The sequence below is a fragment of the Choloepus didactylus genome, chromosome 12, assembly GCF_015220235.1.
Source record: "Choloepus didactylus isolate mChoDid1 chromosome 12, mChoDid1.pri, whole genome shotgun sequence".
In the NCBI taxonomy this organism is placed as follows: domain Eukaryota; kingdom Metazoa; phylum Chordata; class Mammalia; order Pilosa; family Megalonychidae; genus Choloepus; species Choloepus didactylus.
The window spans coordinates 24,985,364-25,007,508 of NC_051318.1; the positions used below are offsets into that span (position 1 = coordinate 24,985,364).

At 37.3% G+C, this 22,145-nt stretch overlaps 1 protein-coding gene across 5 annotated transcripts in view; it reads left to right on the forward strand.

The window, feature by feature from the left end:
- CARS2 (cysteinyl-tRNA synthetase 2, mitochondrial) overlaps nucleotides 1-22,145 on the forward strand; it is a 116,260-nt gene that overhangs the window by 44,221 nt on the left and 49,894 nt on the right. For all 5 annotated transcript variants that reach the window (XM_037800651.1, XM_037800653.1, XM_037800654.1 and 2 more), the window contains one exon: nucleotides 13,954-14,087. In XM_037800651.1, coding sequence (XP_037656579.1) covers nucleotides 13,954-14,087 — 134 coding nt within the window. The remainder of the gene's footprint in view (nucleotides 1-13,953; nucleotides 14,088-22,145) is intronic.

Here is a 22,145-nt window from a genome sequence, read left to right on the forward strand (position 1 = left end):
TGTCCCCCTCTCATACACATTTAGCTTTGGTATATTGCCTTTGTTACATTTAATGGAAGCATATTACAATGTTACTGTTGACCATAGATTCCAGTTTGCTTTGATTATATTTCTCCCACATACGTTCCCCTTTTCAACACTGCATGGTTGGCATTCATTTGTTCTCCCACATGCAAGAACATTTGTATATTTGTATGTTTAGTCACAATCCTTGACCACTCCAGTTTTTGCTGAGTTAAACAGTCCCAGTCTTTTTCTTCTGTCTAACTCAGGTGTCATACATGCCCCTAGCCCACCTCTTTCAGCTTTATTCCAGGCATCTTTGTTCAGTGTACTTACAATATTGTGCTACCATCACACAGTATTATGCTATCTATTTCTGGATCTATACAATCAGTCCTGCTGAACATTCTGTAGTCTTTCAGCATCAAATGCCCGATCTCTACCCTCTTTCTGTCTCCTGATAGCCTGTATTATCAGCTTTTAACTCTCAAAGTTTGCTCGTTAATGTTAGTTCATATTAGCGAGACAATACAGTATTTTTCCTTTTGTTTCTGGCTAACTTTGCACAACATAATGTCCTCAGGGTTCATCCACATTATTATATGTTCTCTTCTGTCTTACAGCTGCATAATATTCCATCGTGTGTATGTACCACAGTTTGTTTATCCACTCGTCTGTTGGACATTTGGGCTGTTTCCCTCCCTTGGCTATTGTGAATAATCCTGCAGTAAACATTGGTTTACAAATGTCCATTCATGTCTTAACTTTCAGTTCCTCTGAGTATATACCTAGTAAAGGAATTGCTGGGTCATATGGCAGATCTGTACGTAGCTTCCTGAGGAACCTCCACACTGTCTTCCACAGTGGTTGCACCCACTCTACATTCCCATCAACAGTGAATAAGTGTGCCTCTTTCTCCACATCCTCTCCAGCACTTGTAATTTTCTGTTTTTTGGATAATTGCCATTCTGGTAGGTGTGAGATGGTATCTCATTGTGGTTTTGATTTGCATTTCCCTAATAGCCAGGGAAGTTGAGCATTTTTTCATATGTTTTTGAGCCATTTGTATTTCCTGTTCAGAAAAGTATCCATGTCTTTTGCCCATTTATTAATTGGGTTGTTTGTCTTTCTGTTGGTAAGTTGTAGGATCACTTTATATATTCGGGATATCAAACCCTTATCTGATATGTGGTTTCCAATATTGTCTCCCATTGCGTAGGCTGCCTTTTTACCTTTCTGACAAAGTCCTTTGATGTACAAAAGTGTTTTATTTTGAGGAGATCCCACTTGTCTATTTGTTCTTTGGTTGCTTGTGCTTTGGGTGTAAGGTCTAGGAAACTACCTCCTATCACAATATTTTTAAGATATTTCCCTACATTTTCTTCTAAGAGTCTTATGGTCTTAGTACTAATGGTTAGGTCTTTGATCCATTTCGAGTTAATTTGTGTATAAGGTGTGAGATGAGAGTCCTCTTTCATTCTTTTGGTAATGGATATCCAGTTCTTCAAACATCTTTTATTGAAGAGGCTGCTCTGTCCCAGTTGCTTTTGCTTGACTGCCTTATCAAAGATCAATTGTCCGTAGATGCAAGAGTCTATTTCTGAACACTCAATTCTTTTCCATTGGTCGGTATCTCTATCCTTATGCCAGTACCATACTGTTATGAGCACTGTAGCTTTGTAATATGTTTCAAAGTCAGGTAGTGTGAGACCTCCCACTTCACTCCTCTTTCTCAAGATATTTTTGGGTATTTGGGGCAATTTGCCCTTCCAAATAAATTTGGTTATTGGTTTTTCTATGTCTGCAAAGTAAGTTGTTGGGATTTTGATTGGTATTGCATTGAATCTGTAAATCAGTTTAGGTAGAGTTGACATCTTAATTGTATTTAGTCTTTCAATCCATGAACTTGGTATGTTCTTTCATTTTTTAAGGTCCTGTTCGATTTCTTTTGGCAGTTTCTTGTAGTTTTCTCTGTATAGGTCTTTTGTGTTCTTCATTAAGTTTATTCCTATGTACTTGATTCTTTTGGTTACTGTTGTAAATGGAATTCTTTTCTTGATTTCTTCCTCTTGTTGCACATTACTTTTGTGTAAGAACACTACAGATTTTTGCATGTTGATCTTGTAGCCTGCTACTTTGCTGTATTCATTGATTAGCTCTCGTAGCTTTGCTGTAGATTTTTCTGGATTTTCTACATATAAAATCATGTCATCTGTAAACAGTGAAAGTTTCATTTCTTCCTCTCCAATTTGGTTGCCTTTTATTCTTTTTCTTCCCTAAGTGCTCTAGCTAGAACTTCCAGCACAATGTTGAACAACAATGGTGACAGTGGGCATCCGTGTCTTGTTCCTGATCTTAGAGGGAAGGCTTTCAGTCTTTCCGCATTGAGTATGATGTTAGCAGTGGGTTTTTCATATATTGCCTTTATCGTATCGAGAAAGTTCCCTTCTATTCCTATCCTTTGAATTGTTTTCATCAAGAAAGGAAGTTGCATTTTGTTAAATGCCTTTTCTGCATTGATCCAGATGATCTTGTGGTTCTTCCACTTTGATTTATTGATGTGGTGTATTACTTTAATTGATTTTCTTGTGTTGAACCAGCCTTGCATACCTGGGATAAACCCTGCCTGGTCATGGTATATAATTCTTTTAATGTGTTGCTAGATTTGATTTGCAAATATTTTCTTGAGGATTTTTGCATCTGTATTCATTAAAGAGACTGTTCTATTATTTTCTTTTTTTGTAGTATCTTTGTCAGATTTTGGTATTAGAGTGATGTCAGCTTTATAGATGAGTTGGGTAGCTTTACTTCCTCCTCAATTTTTTTGAAGAATTTGAACAGGATTGGTACTAATTCTTTCTTGAATACTTGGTAGAATTCACATGTGAAGCCATCTGGTCCTGGGCTTTTTTTTGGGGGGGGGGGGTTGTGTTTTTTTTTTGCCCCCATTTTTCTATTCATCCATCCGTACACTGGACAAAGGGGAGTGTGGTCCATATGGCTTTCACACTGTCACCCCCCATAAGCTACATTTTTATACAATCATCTTCAAGATTCATGGGTTCTGGGTTGTAGTTTGATAGTTTCAGGTATTTACTGCTAGCTATTCCAAGTCATTAGAACTTAAAAAGGGTTGTCTATATTGTGCGTAAGAGTATCCACCAGAGTGACCTCTCCTTTGGAATCTCTCTGCCACTGAAGCTTATTTCATTTCCTTTCACATCCTCCTTTTGGTCAAGAAGATGTTCTCCATTCCATGATGCCAGGTCCAGATTCATCCCTGGGAATCATAGTCCACGTTGCCAGGGAGATTTACTCCCCTGGGTATCAGATCCCACGTAGGGAGTAGGGCAGTGATTTCACCTGCCAAGTTGGCTTAGCTAGAGAGAGCGGGCCACATCTGAGCAACAAAGAGGCATTCAGGAGGAGACTGTTAGGCACAAGTATGGGCAAGCCTAGCCTCTCCTTTGCAGCAACAGTCTTCCCAAGGGCAAGTCCCATGGTAGAGGGCTCAGGGCATCAAACCACCAGTTGGGGGAGCTTTTTGATGACTGACTCAATCTCTTTACTCATGAATGGTTTGTTGAGGTCATCTGTTTCTTCTCGAGTCAATGTTGGTTGTTTATGCTTTTCTAGGAAGTTGTTTGTTTCATCTAAGTTGTCTAGTTTATTAGCATATAGTTGCTCATAGCATCTTCTCATTATCTCCTTTATTTCTGCAGGGTCAGTACTTATGTCTCCTTTCCCATTTCTGATTCATTTATTTGCATCTACTTTCTTTCTTTTTTTGTTACCCTAGCTAGAATTTCAGCAATTTTATTGATTTTCTGAAAAAACTAACTTCTGGTTTTACATGTGACTATTTAAATTTAAATAAATTAAAATTGAACAACATTTAAAATTTAGTTCCTCAGATACTCTAGCTACATTTCAAGTGCTCTGGAGCCACTCACATGCAATGGTTACCAAATAGGACAGTGTGGCTATAGAACATTTACATCATCATGGAAAGTTATTGGACAGCACCACCTAGAACCTCTCATCACCTCTTTTTTCTTTATCAAAAAATTAAAAAGCAAACAAACATTAAAAAAATTTTCAAAAAAAATCAACACAAAGGAATAAGAAAAACAAAGAACCTGAAATAACTGCATTGCTTCCAACATGTTCCTACCTACCCCAAGAAAACAAACTGTAACACAACAAAGGAATAAGAAAAACAAATAACCTAAAATAACTACGTTTCTGCGAACTTGTTCCTACCATACCCCCCAGAAATTAACAAACCATAGTCGTTCCTGAGCATTTCCATAACATTAAGATTACCCCCCATAACTTATCTTTTCTTATTAGATTATCGTTCTCCTTTCACTAGTTGCTGTCTATTGCTAGGTCCCCTATGTTCTGCAATATAAAATATTTATTTTACATTTTTTGCAGACTGGTAACATACAATATCTCTCTTTTTGTGTCTGGCCTATTTCTCTCAGCATTATGTTTTCAAGGTTCATCCATGTTGTCGTATGTCTCACAACCTTGTTCTTTCTTACTGCTGCATAGTATTCCATAGTGTGTATATACCATATTTTTTTATCCACTCATCTATTGAAGGACATTTGGATTGTTTCCGTCTCTTGGCAGTTGTGAATAATGCTGCTGTGAACATCGGTGTGCAAATATTTGTTTGTGTCACTGCTTTCAGATCTTCTGGGTATATACCAAGAAGTGAAATTGCTGGATCGAAGGGTAACTCAATATCTAGTTTTCTAAGGAAACTCCAGACTGTCTTCCAGAGTGGCTACACCATTATACAGTCCCACCAACAATTAATAAAAGTTCCAATTTCTCCACATCCTCTCCAGCATTTGTAGTTTTCTGTTTGTTTAATGGCAGCCATTCTAATTGGTGTAAAATGATATCTCATTGTTGTCTTAATTTGCATCTCCCTAATAGCTAGTGAAGATGAACATTTTTTCTTGTGTTTTTTTGGCATTTGTATCACCTCTTCAGAGAAATGTCTTTTCATATATTTTGCCCATTTTATAATTGGGCTGTTTGTACTATTGTTGTTGAGTTGTAGGATTTCTTTATATATGTAAGATATCAGATACATGGTTTCTAAAAATTTTTTCCCATTGAGTTGGCTGCCTCTTCACCATTTTGGCAAATTCCTTTGAGGTACAGAAGCTTTTAAGTTTGAGGCATCCCATTTATATATTTTTCTTTTGTTGCTTGTGCTTTGGGTTTAAGGTCTAAGAAGTGACCTCCTAATACAAGGTCTTGAAGATGTTTCCTTGCTCATCACCTCTTAATATCCAACCAGTCAATAAGACTAGCTGATAGTTTTTTGTTCTTTTTTTCCCCCAGGCAAACTTACTCACATCTCTCCTCCTGCTTGTCTTTACTCAGTTCTGCTGGTCTGGGTTCCCTTCAGCATTCACCAGGACTTTTATAATACCCTCTTAAAGGACCTCTCTCCTGTGCAGACTTCACACTGCCTTCAGGGCAACAACAAAATACAAATCTGAGCATGTAACTCTCCTGCTTCAACTATCACAGAGCTTCTTGTCACCTATAGCATGAAGTCCTCACTCCTTAGTATATCCTTTGTGATGTGGCCCCTAAATGAATCTTCCAGCTTCCTTTCTCACTATTTCTGCTTGAACCTTATACTCTGGCAATTCTGAACTCCTGTAGTCTCCTCCACTCCCACCAGCTGCCTTTGCTCCTGCTGTTTTCTCCTCTGGGAATGTCTTCTCTTTGCTAAATGGCTCCTATCTATCTCTCAGGGCTCAGCAGAGGTGTCACTGGGCTGGGCTGAGGCCTCTTCTCCCTGTTCTCCTCACTCTCTTGAACATCCTTTTCTCTGAGCCTTTCCCTTATTACTTTGAAGTCATTAAATTGTAAACTCCTGGAGGATGGGGAATGTGCTGTTCTCAGCTTCTTTATCCAACTCTTTCCCCTCTCTCTCTATACCCCTGCTCCGCCTCCCACCTAGAGCTTAGCACAGTGCTTAGTACACAAGCACCGAAATCTTGGTTGAACTGAAGGCTGTTTTATTCAGTTTATCAAATGTTTTAATGTGCTTTCCTTCTAGAGTGCTAGGTGTTGAATATGACATTAATTCCTTACCAAAGAGCTTATAGTCTGAAGGGGAATTTGACACTAGTACAGGTGATTCTTTTTTTTTTTTTTCCTTTAAAACGGTTTTATTGAGATAAATTCACAAACCATATAGTTCATCCAAAGTGTACAAACAGTGCTTTTAGTATAATCAGAGAATTGTGCATTCATCACCACAATCAATTTTGGAACATTTGCATTACTCCAAAAAGAAAAATCCCATACATACCCCTTAGCAGTGACCTCACAATCCCTCTATCCTTCCCCAGCCCTACATAACCACTAATCCAATTCTGTCTTTATAAATTTATATTTACATTTTATATAAATGGAATCATCCAATATGTAGTACTTCATGTCTGGTTTCTTTCACTTAGCATAATGTTTGTTTTTTTAATTATTGTGATTTTTTTTTGAAACTAGGGAAGTTGTATGTTTATAAAAAAAAAAAAGCCTCATAAAAAAATACAACGATCCCATATATCCCCATTTTGTTGACACTTTGCATTAGGGTGGTACCTTTGTTACAATTAATGAAATAATATTAAAATATTACTGTTAACTATAATCCGTAGTTTACACATTAGCTGTATTTTTCCCCCTAAACCACCCTATAATTAACACTTTGAAATAGTTATGTACATTTGGGAATTCATGAAAGAACACTCTTACATTTGTACTGTTAACTACAGTCCATCATCCACAACAGGGTTTACTGTGTTATACAGTCCTCGTGTTTTGTCTTCTAACTTTCTCATTGTGGTTCTGATTTACATTTTTCCCAGTAACTAGTGATGTTGATCATCTTTTCATGTGCTTTTTAGCCGTTTGTATTTCGTCTTTGGAAAAGTGTCTGTTTAAGTCGTTGGCCCATTATTTAATTGGGGTGTTTGGGTTTTTTTGAGTTGTAGGATTTCTTTATACATTCTAGATAGCATACCTTTATTGTATATAGGGTTTCCAAATATTTTCATTGAGTAGGCTTTTCATTTCCTTGACAAAGTCCTTTGAAGCACAAAAGTATTTAATTTTGAGGAGGTCCCATTTATCTAGTTTTTATTTCATTGCTTGTGCTTTGGGTGTAAGAAATCGCTGCCTACCACAAGATCTTGCAGATGCTTCCCTACATTTTCTTCTAGGAGTTCTGTGGTCCTGGCTCTTATATTTAGGTCTTTGTTTCATTTTGAGTTAATTTTTGTATAAGGTAGAGATAAGGATCCTCTTTCATTCTTTTGGATACAGATAATCCAGTTCTCCGAGCACCTTTTGTTGAAGATACTATTCTGTCTCAGTTAAGTGCATTTGGCAGCCTTGTCAAATATCAATTGACCATAGATGTGAGGGTCTATTTCTGAAGTCTCAATTTTATTCCTTTGGTTGGTATATCTTTCTTTATGGCAGTACCATGCTATGTGACCACTGTAGCTTTATAAAGTGCTTTCAAGTCTGGAAGTGTGAGTCCTCCAACTTCATTTCTCTTTTTCAAAGATGTCTTTGGCTATTCGGGGGCCCTTACCCTTCCAAATAAATTTGATAATTGGCTTTTCCATTTCTGCAATGTAGCGTGTTGGAATTTTGATTGGGATTGAATTGAATCTGTAAATCAGTTTGTGTAGAATTGACATCTTAACAATATTTAGTCTTCCAATCCATGCACATGGGATATCCTTCCATTTATTTAGATCTTTGATTTTTCTTAGCAATGTTTGGAGCATGCTGCATTCACTTGTCTCTTTACTTTCCTTTAACTTGAAATAGTTCCAAAGCCTTTTTTTTTAAACAGCTTTATTCATGTATAATTCACATACCATACAATATACTCTTTTAAAGTGTACAATTCAGTGGTTTTTAGTATATTCACAGAGTCGTGCAGCCATTACCACAATCAATTTAGGAACATTTTTATTGCCCCTAAAAGAAACCTCATGCCCATTAGCAGTCACTTCCCATTTCCCTTCAACTTCCTAGCCCTTAGCAACCACTCAGTCTACTTTCTGTCTCTCTAGAGTTGCCTATTCTGAACATTTCATATAAGGGAATCATACAATATGTGGTTCTTTCACATAGCATAATGTTTTCAGTGTTCATCTGTTGTAGCATATATCAGTACTTCATTCCCTTTTTATAGCCAAATAATATTCCACAGTATAAATATACTGTATTTTGTTTATTCATTCATTGGTTGATGGACATTTGGGCTGTTTCCGCTTTTGGTTATTGCTATGAATAATGCTTCTGTGAACATTGGTGTACAAGTTTTTGTGTAGAGGTATGTTTTCGATTCTCTTGGTGTTTCCTTACCCATACCTAGGAGTGGAATTGCTGGGGCCTGTGGCATCTCTATGTTTAACCTTTTGAGGAACTGCCAGATTGTTTTCCAAACTTGCTGCACCATTTCATATTCCACCAGCAGTGTATGAGGGTTTCAGTTTCTCTACATCCTCCCAAATTTGTTATTTTCTGTCTTTTTGATTATATCCATCCTAGTGAGTTTGAAGTGGTATCTCATCATGGTTTTGATTTGCATTTCCCTGAGGACTAATGATGCTGAGCATCTTTTCTTGTGCTTATTGATCACTTGTATATCTTCTTTGGAGAAATGTCTGTTCAGATCCTTTGCCTAGTCTTTAATTGGGTTATTTATCTTTTTATTATTGAGTTGTAAGAGTTCTTTATGTGTTCTAGATACAAGTCTTTTTTCTGAGCTATGATTTGCAAATATTTTCTCCCATCTGTGGGTTGTCATTTCATTTTCTCTATGATATCCTCTGAAGCACAAAAGTTTTTAATTTTGATGAAATCCATTTTTTCTTTTTCTTTTGTCACTTGTGTTTTTATTGTCATATCTATGGTCGTGATGATTTGCTACTATATTTTCTTCCAAGAATTTTATAGTTTTAGCTCTTACATTTAGGTCTAAAAAATATTTTGAGTTAATTTTTGTATATAATATGAAGAAGTTAACCAACTTCATTCTTTTGCATGTGGATATCCAGTTTTTCTCAGCACCATTTGTTGAAAAGACTTTTTTTTCCCCTTTGGACTATGTTGGCACCCTGGTTATAAATCGACTGACTGTGAGTGTAAGGGTTTCCTTCTGGACTCAGCTCTATTCCATTGTTCTGTATGCCTGGCCTTATGCCATAACTACAGTAGCTTGATTACTCTAGCTTCGTAATAAGCTTAGAAATCGAAAATGTGAGTCCTTCAGTTTTGTTCTTTTTTAATGTTTGTTGTTATTCTGGATTGCTTGTATTTGTATTTGAATTTTAGCATCAGCTTGTCAACTTCTATTAGAAAAAAAGGCAGCTGGGATTTTGATAGGGATTGTTTGAATCTGTAAATTAGTTTGGGGAGTATTGCCATCTTAACAATGTTAAGTCTTCCAGACATGAATATTGGATGTCTTTCCATTTATTTAGGTCCTCTTTAATTTCTTCCAAGAATGTTTTGTAGTTTTCAGAGTATAAGTTTTGTACATCTTTTGTTAAATTTATACCTAAGTATTTGATACGTAATGTATAACTTATCAGGGTGATTATAAATGGAATTGTTTTGCTAATTTCATTTTCAGATTGTTTATTGCTAGAGTAAAAGATAAAAATGATTTTTTTTATATTGCTGTTGTACCCTGAACCTTGCTGAACTTGTTTATTAGTTCTAATGTTTTTTTGGTGTATAGCTTAAGATTTTCTAAATATAACAACATGTTATCTACAAATATGGATTTACTTTTTCCATTCTGATCTGGATGCCTCTTATTACCCTGGCTAGAACCTCCATTAAACTAGAGTAGAAGTTCCCTACTATTTCTTGTTTGTTGAGTTGTTCTTATCATGAAATGGTGTTGGATTTTGTCAAATACTTTTTCCGCATTTATGGAGATGATCATTGGGTATTTGTCCTTTATTCTATTAATACAGTATGTTATATTTGGTAATTTTTTGGACATTAAACCAATCTTGTATTCCTGGGATAAATCCCACTTGGTCATTGTGAATAACCCTTTTTATATGTTGCTATGTTTGGATTTCTACTATTTCGTTGCTAATATTTTGTATTTAAACTCATTTGGGATTTTATTCTGTAATTGTCTTTTCTTTTGTTGGTTTTGTCTGATTTTGGTTTCAGGGTAATACGGGCTTCATAGAGTTGAGAAGTGTTCCCTCTTTTTCTATTTTTTTTTTTGGGGGGGGAAGAATATGTGAAGAATTGTTATTAATTTTTCTTCAGATGTTTGGTAGAATTCACTAATGTAGACATCTTTGCCTAGGCTTTTCTTTGTGAGTAGTTTTTAAATTATTAATTCAATCTCTTTAATTGTTACAGCTCTGTATTAGTTAGGGTTCTCTAGGGAAACAGAATCAACAGAGATATCTGTAAATATAAGATTTTATAAAAGTGTCTTACGCAACTGTGGGGATGCACGAGTCCAAATTCCATAGGGCAGGATGCACGAGTCCAGATTCCGTAGGGCAGGCAGTGAACTGGCAACTCCAGTGAAGGTGTTCATTCGTTGAACTCCTCAGGAGACACTGGCTAGCTGAAGAAGAAGTGAAGGTTCTTTCTCTTCTCCCTTAAAAGTCTTCAACTGATTGGATCAAATCCAGCTGATTGGATTCTCTCATTGCAGAAGATACATCCTTCATTGATGTAATCAGCCACAGGCACAGTCAGTTGACTGATGATTAATAAACCAGCCTTCTGGTTTATTAACCAGCCACAAATATCCTTGCAGTAATGGTTAGGCCATTGCTTGCTTGGCCAGACACCTGGGCACCATCACCTGGCCAAGATGACACATGAACCTACACAAGCTCTATTCAGATTTTCTATTTCTCCTTAAGTTAGTTTTCGTAGTTTGTGTCTTTCTTGGAATTTGTCCATTTCATCTGTTACCTTATTTGTGGGCATATGGTTCATAGTATTACCTTATAATCCTTTTTATTTCTGTAATATAGATAGTGATATCCCCTTTTTTGTTCTGATTTTAGTATTTGAATCATCTTTTTTTTTCTTGGCCACTGTAGCCAAATGTGTCAATTTTTCAATTTTATTGATTTTTTCAAAGAGCTAACTTTGAGTTGGTTGATTTTTCTAGTGTCTATTTCATTACCTTCTACTCTAATCTTTGTTAGAGAGGTTGTGGGTTTACAAAACAATCATGCATGAAATACAAGATTCCCATACACCACACTACACCCAACACCTTTGATTGGCATGGGACATTTGTTACAATTGATGATAGCATTTTAAAAATAAGTGTACTAATTTTTAAACAGTAGTTTCCTTTGCAAGATTATTAAAATCGTACTATTATCTGTCATCTGTAATTTACGTTAGGGGTATTTTTCCCCATATACTACCCTATCAACACTTGTATTAATCTCATACCTTTGTTGTAACTCATGAAAGAACATTCTTACACTTGTACTATTAATTGTAGTTCATTGTCTACAATGGGGTTCACTATGTTGAACATTCCTATGCTTTATCTTTTAATTTTTTTCTAGTAATATATACATCCTATATATTATATTGACCAGTTCACCCCTACAGTTCAGTGCTGTTGATTACACTCACAATAATGTGCTACCGTCGCCACCACCCATTTCCACACCTTTACCATCAACCTAAATAGAAATTCTGTACAAGGTAAGCATCAGCTCCCCATTCTCTAACCCATATCTACTTCCTGGTAACCTAAATTCTAGATTCTGACTCTTTGAGTTTGCTTATTATAATTAGTTCATAACAGTGAGATCATACAATATTTGTCCTTTTGTGTCTGACTTATTTCACTCAACATAATGTCCTCAAAGTTCATCCATATTGTTGCATGCCTTTTTTGGCTGAGTAATATTCTGTTGTAGGAATATACCACATTTTGTTTATCCTTTCATCAGTTGATGGACACTTGGGTTGCTTCCATCTTTATGCAATTGTGAACAATGCCATTATGAACATCAGTGGCAAATATCTGTTCAAGTCCCTGCTTTCAATTCTTCTGGGTATATATCTAGTAGTGGAATTGCCCGATCATATGGCGGTTCTATACTTAGCTTCCTGAGGAACTGCAAAACTGTCTTCTACAGTGGCTGCAACATTTTACATTTCCGCCAGCAGTGAATGAGTATTCCTATTTCTCCACATCCTTTCCAACACTTGTAGTTTTCTGTTTTTTGAATAGTGGCCATTCTAGTAGGTATGAAATGATATTTTATTGTTGTTTTGATTCGCATTTCCACAACAGCTAGTGATGTTGAGCATCTTTTCATGTGCTATTTAGCCATTTGTATTTTGTCTTTGGAAAAGTGTCTATTCAAGTGTTTTGCCTGTTTTTAAAATTGGTTATTTGTCTTTTTATTGTTGAATTGTAGGATTTCTTTATATATTCTGGATATTAAACTGTTACCAGATATGTGGTTTCCACATATTTTCTCCCAGTGCATAGGCTGCGTTTTCACTTTCTTGACAAAGTCCTTTGAAACACAAGTTTTTAATTTTGAGGAAGTCCTATTTATCTATTTTTTTTTTCATTGCTTATGCTTTGGGTGCAATGTTAAGAAACTATTGCCTATCACAAGATCTTGAAGATGCTTCCCTTCATTTTCTTCCAGGAGTTTCATGGTCCTGGTTCGTATATGTAGGTCTTTGTTTCTTTTTGAGTTAATTTTTGTGTAAGGTGTGAGATAGGGACCCTGTTTCATTCTTTTGGATATAATATCCAGTTTTCCAAACACCACTTGTTGAAGAGATTGTTCTGTCTCGGTTGAGTGGATTGGCAGCCTTGGCAAAAATAAGTTGACCATAAATGTGAGGGTCTGTTTCTGAACTCTCAATTTGATTCCATTGATCAATATATCTGTATTTTCCTTCATCGGATTCTGAATTTCAAGTAATCTTAGGGATACTCTAAAACCCATCACTAAAGAGTAGCCTATGAGCTGTTGTGCTACAACATATTTCTGTGATATCGCTTTCAAACGTGATTGGTGGGTCCTACTGTTAAGTAGGAAATGAGCTCAGTTTGACAGTGGCACCCTTTCAGTGCCTTTTTTTTTTTTTTTTTTTTTAACTTTTTAAAGAAAATTCATGAGTGTCTGCATCCTAACTTTGCCGAGCTCTCTGCTGGTGGAGGTCATGCTTCCTCCTGCAGTGCCAGCATTTCGACCTTGTTGTTTTTGCATTTTTAATATCCTCTGAACCAGACAACCCCCACCCCCCAACCCCTTGCCCCATCAACCTGGACTATTCAAATTTTGCTTTTGTTAGTAGACTGGTGAGAAAATTGCATAGGGTTTACTGGTCTAGCCCAGCCTCATTTTCCCCACCTGTCCTGTTAATTTTAATGAGCAGATGAGGTTTTTCAAGAATGCATAACATAGAGTTATAGCAGAAATGCTGACAACCAAAATGTGTTGCTTTGAATCCTGCTAAATAGTTAAATTTTCAAAAGGCAAATGAAAAGTCTTATGATTTTATAATTCTGTCTCTTTTGTTAAAATGGGAAACCTGCTAGACTCTACTTAGTGAAAGTGAGAAAAGATAATTTTGTAGATTTTTAAAAACCATGTGTTGTATCCAGAACAAAGAGAATTAAGTCTTTCCATGGAGGAAAAGTTCTAAATTAGGGATTTTATGATGAAGTAAAAATAGACCATCAGTTTTCATTTGCGTTAAATTATCATGCAAATTGATTTAAAATTGAGATCCATTTATTTTATTCATTGCATGAAAAAGCGTGGAAGGATTAAATATAAGATACATTTGGAAAAATATGTTGTTCAATTGGATTAATCTACTGTACTGCACTGTGTCTTGCAGTTTCGTGTTTGGAAGTCAATTGGATATCCATTCAGGTGGGGTAGATTTAGCTTTTCCACATCATGAAAATGAAATTGCGCAGTGTGAAGTCTTTCATCAGTGCAAGCAATGGGGAAATTATTTTCTACATTCTGGTAAGTAATGACTTAAAATTAATTTATTCTGGTGGGGCAAGATGGCGGACTGGTGAGCTGTATGTTTTAGTTACTCCTCCAGGAAAGTAGGTAGAAAGCCAGGAACTGCATGGACTGGACACCACAGAGCAATCTGACTTTGGGCATACTTCATACAACACTCATGAAAACGTGGAACTGCTGAGATCAGCGAAATCTGTAAGTCTTTGTGGCCAGGGGACCCGCACCCCTCCCTGCCAGGCTCAGTCCCATGGGAGGAGGGGCCGTCAGCTCCGGGAAGGAGAAGGGAGAACTGCAGTGGCAGCCCTTATCGGAAACTCATTCTACTGATCCAAACTCCAACCATAGATAGACTGAGACCAGACACCAGAGAATCTGAGAGCAGCCAGCCCAGCAGAGAGGAGACAGGCATAGAAAAAAACAGCACGAAAAACTCCAAAATTAAAAGCGGAGGATTTTTGGAGTTCTGGTGAACATAGAAAGGGGAAGGGCAGAGCTCAGGCCCTGAGGCTTATATGCAAATCCCAAAGAAAAGCTGATCTCTCTGCCCTGTGGACCTTTCCTTAATGGCCCTAATTGCTTTGTCTCTTAGCATTTCAATAACCCATTAGATCTGTGAGGAGGGCCCTTTTTTTTTTTTTTTTAATCCTTTTTTTGTTTTTGTAAAACAATTACTCTAAGAAGCCCAATACAGAAAGCTTCAAAGACTTTCAATTTCAGCAGGTCAAGACAAGAGCAGAACTAAGAGAGTTCTGAGACAAAAGGCAATAATCCAGTGGCTGAGAAAATTCACTAAACACCACAACTTCCCAAGAAAAGGGGGGTGTCCGCTCACAGCCATCATCCTGGTGGACAGGAAACACTCCTGCCCATCGCCAGCCCCATAGCCCAGAGCTGCCCCAGACAACCCAGTGTGACGGAAGTGCTTCAAATAACAGGCACACACCACAAAACTGGGCGTGGACATTAGCCTTCCCTGCAGCCTCACCTGATATTCCCAGAGTTGGGAAGGTGGAGCAGTGTGAATTAACAAAGCCCCATTCAGCCATCATTTCAGCAGACTGGGAGCCTCCCTACAGAGCCCAGCAGCCCAGAACCGCCCTGGGGGGACGGCACTCACCTGTGACATAGCACAGTCACCCCTCAACAGAGGACCAGGGGGTACACGGCCTGGAAGAGGGACCCACTTGCAAGTCTCAGGAGCCATACGCCAATACCAAGGACTTGTGGGTCAGTGGCAGAGACAAACTGTGGCAGGACTGAACTGAAGGATTAGACTATTGCAGCAGCTTTAAAACTCTAGGATCACCAGGAAGATTTGATTGTTAGAGCCACCCCCCTTCCCTGACTGCCCAGAAACACACCCCATATACAGGGCGGGCAACACCAACTACACACGCAAGCTTAGTACACCAATTGGACCTCACAAGACTCACTCCCCCACTCACCACAAAGGCAAAGCAGGGGAGAACTGGCTTGTGGAGAACAGGTGGCTCGTGGACGCCACCTGCTGGTTAGTTAGAGAACGTGTACTCCACGAAGCTGTAGATCTGATAAATTAGAGATAAGGACTTTAATTGTTCTACAAATCCTAAAAGAACCCTATCAAGTTCAGCAAATGTCAAGAGGCCAAAAACAACAGAAAATTATAAACTATATGAGAAAACCAGACGATATGGATAATCCAAGCCCAAGCACCCAAAACAAAAGATCAGAAGAGACACAGCACCTAGAGCAGCTACTCAAAGAACTAAAGATGAACAATGAGACCATAGTACGGGATACAAAGGATATCAAGAAGACCCTAGAAGAGCATAAAGAAGACATTGCAAGACTAAATAAAAAAATAGATGATCTTAATGGAAATTAAAGAAACTGTTGACCAAATTAAAAAGATTGTGGACACTCATAGTACAAGGCTTAGAGGAAGTTGAACAACGAATCAGTGACCTGGAAGATGACAGAATGGAAAATGAAAGCATAAAAGAAAGAATGGGGAAAAAATTGAAAAAATCAAAATGGACCTCAGGGATATGATAGATAATATAAAACGTCCGAATATAAGACTTATTGGTGTTCCAGAAGGGGAAGAAAAGGGTAAAGGTCTATGAAGAGTATTCAAAGAAATTGTTGGGGAAAACTTCCCAAATCTTCTAAACAACATAAATACACAAATCATAAATGCTCAGCGAACTCCAAATAGAATAAATCCAAATAAACCCACTCTGAGACATATTCTGATCACACTGTCAAACACAGAAGAGAAGGAGCAAGTTCTGAAAGCAGCAAGAGAAAAGCAATTCACCACATACAAAGGTAACAGCATAAGACTAAGTAGTGACTACTCAGAAGCCACCACGAAGGCGAGAAGGCAGTGGCACGATATATTTAAAATTCTGAGTGAGAAAAATTTCCAACCAAGAATACTTTATCCAGCAAAGCTCTCCTTCAAATTTGAGGGAGAGCTTAAATTTTTCACAGACAAACAAATGCTGAGAGAATTTGCTAACAAGAGACCTGCCCTACTGGAGATACTAAAGGGAGCCCTACAGACAGAGAAACAAAGAAAGGACAGAGAGACTTGGAGAAAGGTTCAGTACTGAAGAGATTCGGTATGGGTGCAATAAAGGATATTAATAGAGAGAGGGGAAAAATATATATGACAAACATAAACCAAAGGATAAGATGGCTGATTCAAGAACTGCCTTCACGGTTATAACGTTGAATGTAAATGGATTAAACTCCCCAATTAAAAGATATAGATTCGCATAATGGATCAAAAAAAATGAACCATCAATATGTTGCATACAAGAGACTCATCTTAGACACAGGGACACAAAGAAATTGAAAGTGAAAGGATGGAAAAAAATATTGCACGCAAGCTACAGCCAAAAGAAAGCAGGTGTAGCAATATTAATCTCAGATAAAATACACTTTAAATGCATGGATGTTTTGAGAGACAAAAAAGGCCACTACATACTAATAAAAGGGGCAATTCAACAAGAAGAAATAACAATCATAAATGTCTGTGCACCCAGTCAAGGTGCCGTAAAATACATGAGAGAAACACTGGCAAAACTAAAGGAAGCAATTGATGTTTCCACAATAATTGTGGGAGACTTCAACACATCACTCTCTCCTATAGATAGATCAACCAGACAGAAGACCAATAAAAAAAATTGAAAACCTAAACAATCTGATAAATGAATTAGATTTAACAGACATATACAGAACATTACATCCCAAATCACCAGGATACACATACTTTTCTAGTGCTCACGGAACTTTCTCCAGAATAGATCATATGCTGGGACATAAAACAAGCCTCAATAAATTTAAAAAGATTGAAATTATTCAAAGCACATTCTCTGACCACAATAGAATACAATTAGAAGTCAATAACCATCAGAGACTTAGAAAATTCACAAATACCTGGAGGTTAAACAACACACTCCTTAACAATCAGTGGGTTAAAGAAGAAATAGAAGAGAAATTGCTAAATATATAGAGACGAATGAAAATGAGAACACAACATACCAAAACCTATGGGATGCAGCAAAAGCAGTGCTGAGGGGGAAATTTATAGCACTAAACGCATATATTAAAAAGGAAGAAAGAGCCAAAATCAAAGAACTAATGGATCAACTGAAGAAGCTAGAAAATGAACAGCAAACCAATCCTAAACCAAGTAGAAGAAAAGAAATAACAAGGATTAAAGCAGAAATAAATGACATAGAGAACAAAAAGACAACAGAGAGGATAAATATCACCAAAAGTTGGTTCTTTGAGAAGATCAACAAGATTGACAAGCCCCTAGCTAGACTGACAAAAAAAAGACAGAAGACCCATATAAACAAAATAATGAATGAAAAAGGTGACATAACTGCAGATCCTGAAGAAATTGAAAAAATTATAAGAGGATACTATGAACAATTGTATGGCAACAAACTGGATAATGTAGAGGGAATGGACAATTTCCTGGAAACATATGAACAACCTAGACTGACCAGAGAAGAAATAGAAGACCTCAATCAACCCATCACAAGCAAAGAGATCCAATCAGTCATCAAAAATCTTCCCACAAATAAATGCCCAGGGCCAGATGGCTTCACAGGGGAATTCTACCAAACTTTCCAGAAAGAACTGACACCAATCTTACTCAAACTCCTTCAAAACATTGAAGAAAATGGAATACTACCTAACTCATTTTATGAAGCTAACATCAGTCTGATACCAAAACCAGGCAAAGATGCTACAAAAAAGGAAAACTACCGGCCAATCTCCCTAATGAATATAGATGCAAAAATCCTCAACAAAATACTTGCAAATCGAATCCAAAGACACATTAAAAAAATCATACACCATGACCAAGTGGGGTTCATTCCAGGCATGCAAGGATGATTCAACATAAGAAAATCAATCAATGTATTACAACACATTAACAATTTGAAAGGGAAAAATCAAATGATCATCTCAATAGATGCTGAAAAAGCATTTGACAAAATCCAACATCCGTTTTTGATAAAAACACTTCAAAAGGTAGGAATTGAAGGAAACTTCCTCAACATGATAAAGAGCATATATGAAAAACCCACAGCCAGCATAGTACTCAATGGTGAGAGACTGAAAGCCTTCCCTCTAAGATCAGGAACAAGACAAGGATGCCCTCTGTCACCACTGTTATTCAACGTTGTGCTGGAAGTGCTAGCCAGGGCAATCCGGCAAGACAAAGAAATAAAAGGCATCCAAATTGGGAAAGAAGAAGTAAAACTGTCATCGTTTGCAGATGATGTGATCTTATATCTGGAAAACCCTGAGAAATCGACGATACAGCTACTAGAGCTCCTAAACAAATTTAGCAAAGTAGCGGGATACAAGATTAATGCACATAAGTCAGTAATGTTTCTATATGCTAGAAATGAACAAAGTGAAAAGACACTGAAGAAAAAGATACCATTTTCAATAGCAACTAAAAAAATCAAGTACCTAGGAATAAACTTAACCAAAGATATAAAAGACCTATACAAAGAAAACTACATAACTCTACTAAAAGAAATAGAAGGGGACCTTAAAAGATGGAAAAATATTCCATGTTCATGGATAGGAAAGCTAAATATCATTAAGATGTCAATTCTACCCAAACTCATCTACAGATTCAATGCAATCCCAATCAAAATTCCAACAACCTACTTTGCAGACTTGGAAAAGCTAGTTATGAAATTTATTTGGAAAGGGAAGATGCCTCGAATTGCTAAAGACACTCTACAAAAGAAAAACGAAGTGGGAGGACTTACACTCCCTGACTTTGAAGCTTATTATAAAGCCACAGTTGCCGAACAGCATGGTACTGGCACAAAGATAGACATATAGATCAATGGAATTGAATTGAGAATTCAGAGATAGACCCTCAGATCTATGGCCGACTGATCTTTTATAAGGTCCCCAAAGTCACTGAACTGAGTCAAAATGGTCTTTTCAACAAATGGGGCTGGGAGAGTTGGATATCCATATCCAAAAGAATGAAAGAGGACCCTTACCTCACACCCTACACAAAAATTAACTCAAAATGGACCAAAGATCTCAATATAAAAGAAAGTACCATAAAACTCCTAGAAGATAATGTAGGAAAACATCTTCAAGACCTTGTATTAGGCGGCCACTTCCTAGACTTTACTCCCAAAGCACAAGCAACAAAAGAAAAAATAGATAAATGGGAACTCCTCAAGCTTAGAAGTTTCTGCACCTCAAAGGAATTTCTCAAAAAGGTAAAGAGGCAGCCAACTCAATGGGAAAAAATTTTTGGAAACCATGTGTCTGACAAAAGACTGATATCTTGCATATGTAAAGAAATCCTACAACTCAATGACAATAGTACAGACAGCCCAATTATAAAATGGGCAAAAGATATGAAAAGACAGTTCTCTGAAGAGGAAATACAAATGGCCAAGAAACACATGAAAAAATGTTCAGCTTCACTAGCTATTAGAGAGATGCAAATTAAGAGCACAATGAGATACCATCTAGCACTGATTGGAGTGGCTGCCATTAAACAAACAGGAAACTACAAATGCTGGAGGGGATGTGGAGAAATTGGAACTCTTATTCATTGTTGGTGGGACTGTATAATGGTTCAGCCACTCTGGAAGTCAGTCTGGCAGTTCCTTAGAAAACTAGATATAGAGTTACCATTCGATCCAGCGATTGCACTTCTCGGTATATACCCAGAAGATTGGAAAGCAGTGACACGAACAGATATCTGCACGCCAATGTTCATAGCAGCATTATTCACAATTGCCAAGAGATGGAAACAACCCAAATGTCCTTCAGCAGATGAGTGGATAAATAAAATGTGGTATATACACACAATGGAATACTACACGGCAGTAAGAAGGAACGATCTCGTGAAACATATGACAACATGGATGAACCTTGAAGACATAATGCTGAGCGAAATAAGCCAGGCACAAAAAGAGAAGTATTATATGCTACCACTAATGTGAACTTTGAAAAATGTAAAACAAATGGTTTATAATGTAGAATGTAGGGGAACTAGCAATAGAGAGCAATTAAGGAAGGGGGAACAATAATCCAAGAAGAACAGATAAGCTATTTAATGTTCTGGGGATGCCCAGGAATGACTATGGTCTGTTAATTTCTAATGGATATAGTAGGAACAAGTTCACAGAAATGTTGCTATATTAGGTACCTTTCTTGGGGTGAAGTAGGAACAGGTTGGAAGTAAAGCAGTTATCTTAGGTTAGTTGTCTTTTTCTTACTCCCTTGTTATGGTCTCTTTGAAATGTTCTTTTATTGTATGTTTGTTTTTTTTTTTTTTCCCCATACAGTTTATTTAAAAAAGAAAAAAAAGTTAAAAAAAAAAAACAAGGAAAAAAAGATGTAGTGCCCCCTTGAGGAGCCTGTGGAGAATGCAGGGGTATTGGCCTACCCCACCTCGATGGTTGCTAACATGACCACAGACATAGGGGACTGGTGGTTTGATGGGTTGAGCCCTCTACCATAGGTTTTATCCTTGGGAAGACGGTTGATGCAAAGGAGAGGCTAGGCCTCCCTATAATTGTGCCTAAGAGCCTCCTCCCGAATGCCTCTTTGTTGCTCAGATGTGGCCCTCTCTCTAGCTAAGCCAACTTGAAAGGTGAAATCACTGCCCTCCCCACTACATGGGATCAGACACCTAGGGGAGTGAATCTCCCTGGCAACGTGGAATATGACTCCCGGGGAGGAATGTAGACCTGGCATCGTGGGACAGAGAACATCTTCTTGACCAAAAGGGGGATGTGAAAGGAAATGAAATAAGCTTCAGTGGCAGAGAGATTCCAAAAGGAGCCGAGAGGTCACTCTGGTGGGCACTCTTACGCACAATTTAGACAGCCCTTTTTAGGTTCTAAAGAATTGGGGTAGCTGGTGGTGGATACCTGAAACTATCAAACTACAACCCAGAACCCATGAATCTCGAAGACAATTGTATAAAAATGTAGCTTATGAGGGGGTGACAATGGGATTGGGAAAGCCGTAAGGACCACACTCCACTTTGTTTAGTTTATGGATGGATGAGTAGAAAAATAGGGGAAGGAAACAAACAAACAAACAGACAAAGGTACCCAGTGTTCTTTTTTACTTCAATTGCTCTTTTTCACTTTAATTATTATTCTTGTTATTTTTGTGTGTGTGCTAATGAAGGTGTCAGGGATTGATTTAGGTGATGAATGTACAACTATGTAATGGTACTGTGAACAATCAAATGTACGATTTGTTTTGTATGACTGCGTGGTATGTGAATATATCTCAATAAAATGAAGATAAAAAATTAATTTATTCTATTTGAACTCTTTATTGGTGAAAAGCTACAATTGGAAATACCTAGATAAACCACAGGTTAAGAAACAGATTTGTCACTTAAGTTGTTTTTGAACTTTAATAATGGGACACAAATTTCCATTGGATTGGAATAATCAGAATGTCTTTTTGGAATTGAAATACCAACTGACTAGAATATGAGAAATGTTTTACAGTCCTGTTCTATATAAATTTGAGTAGTAT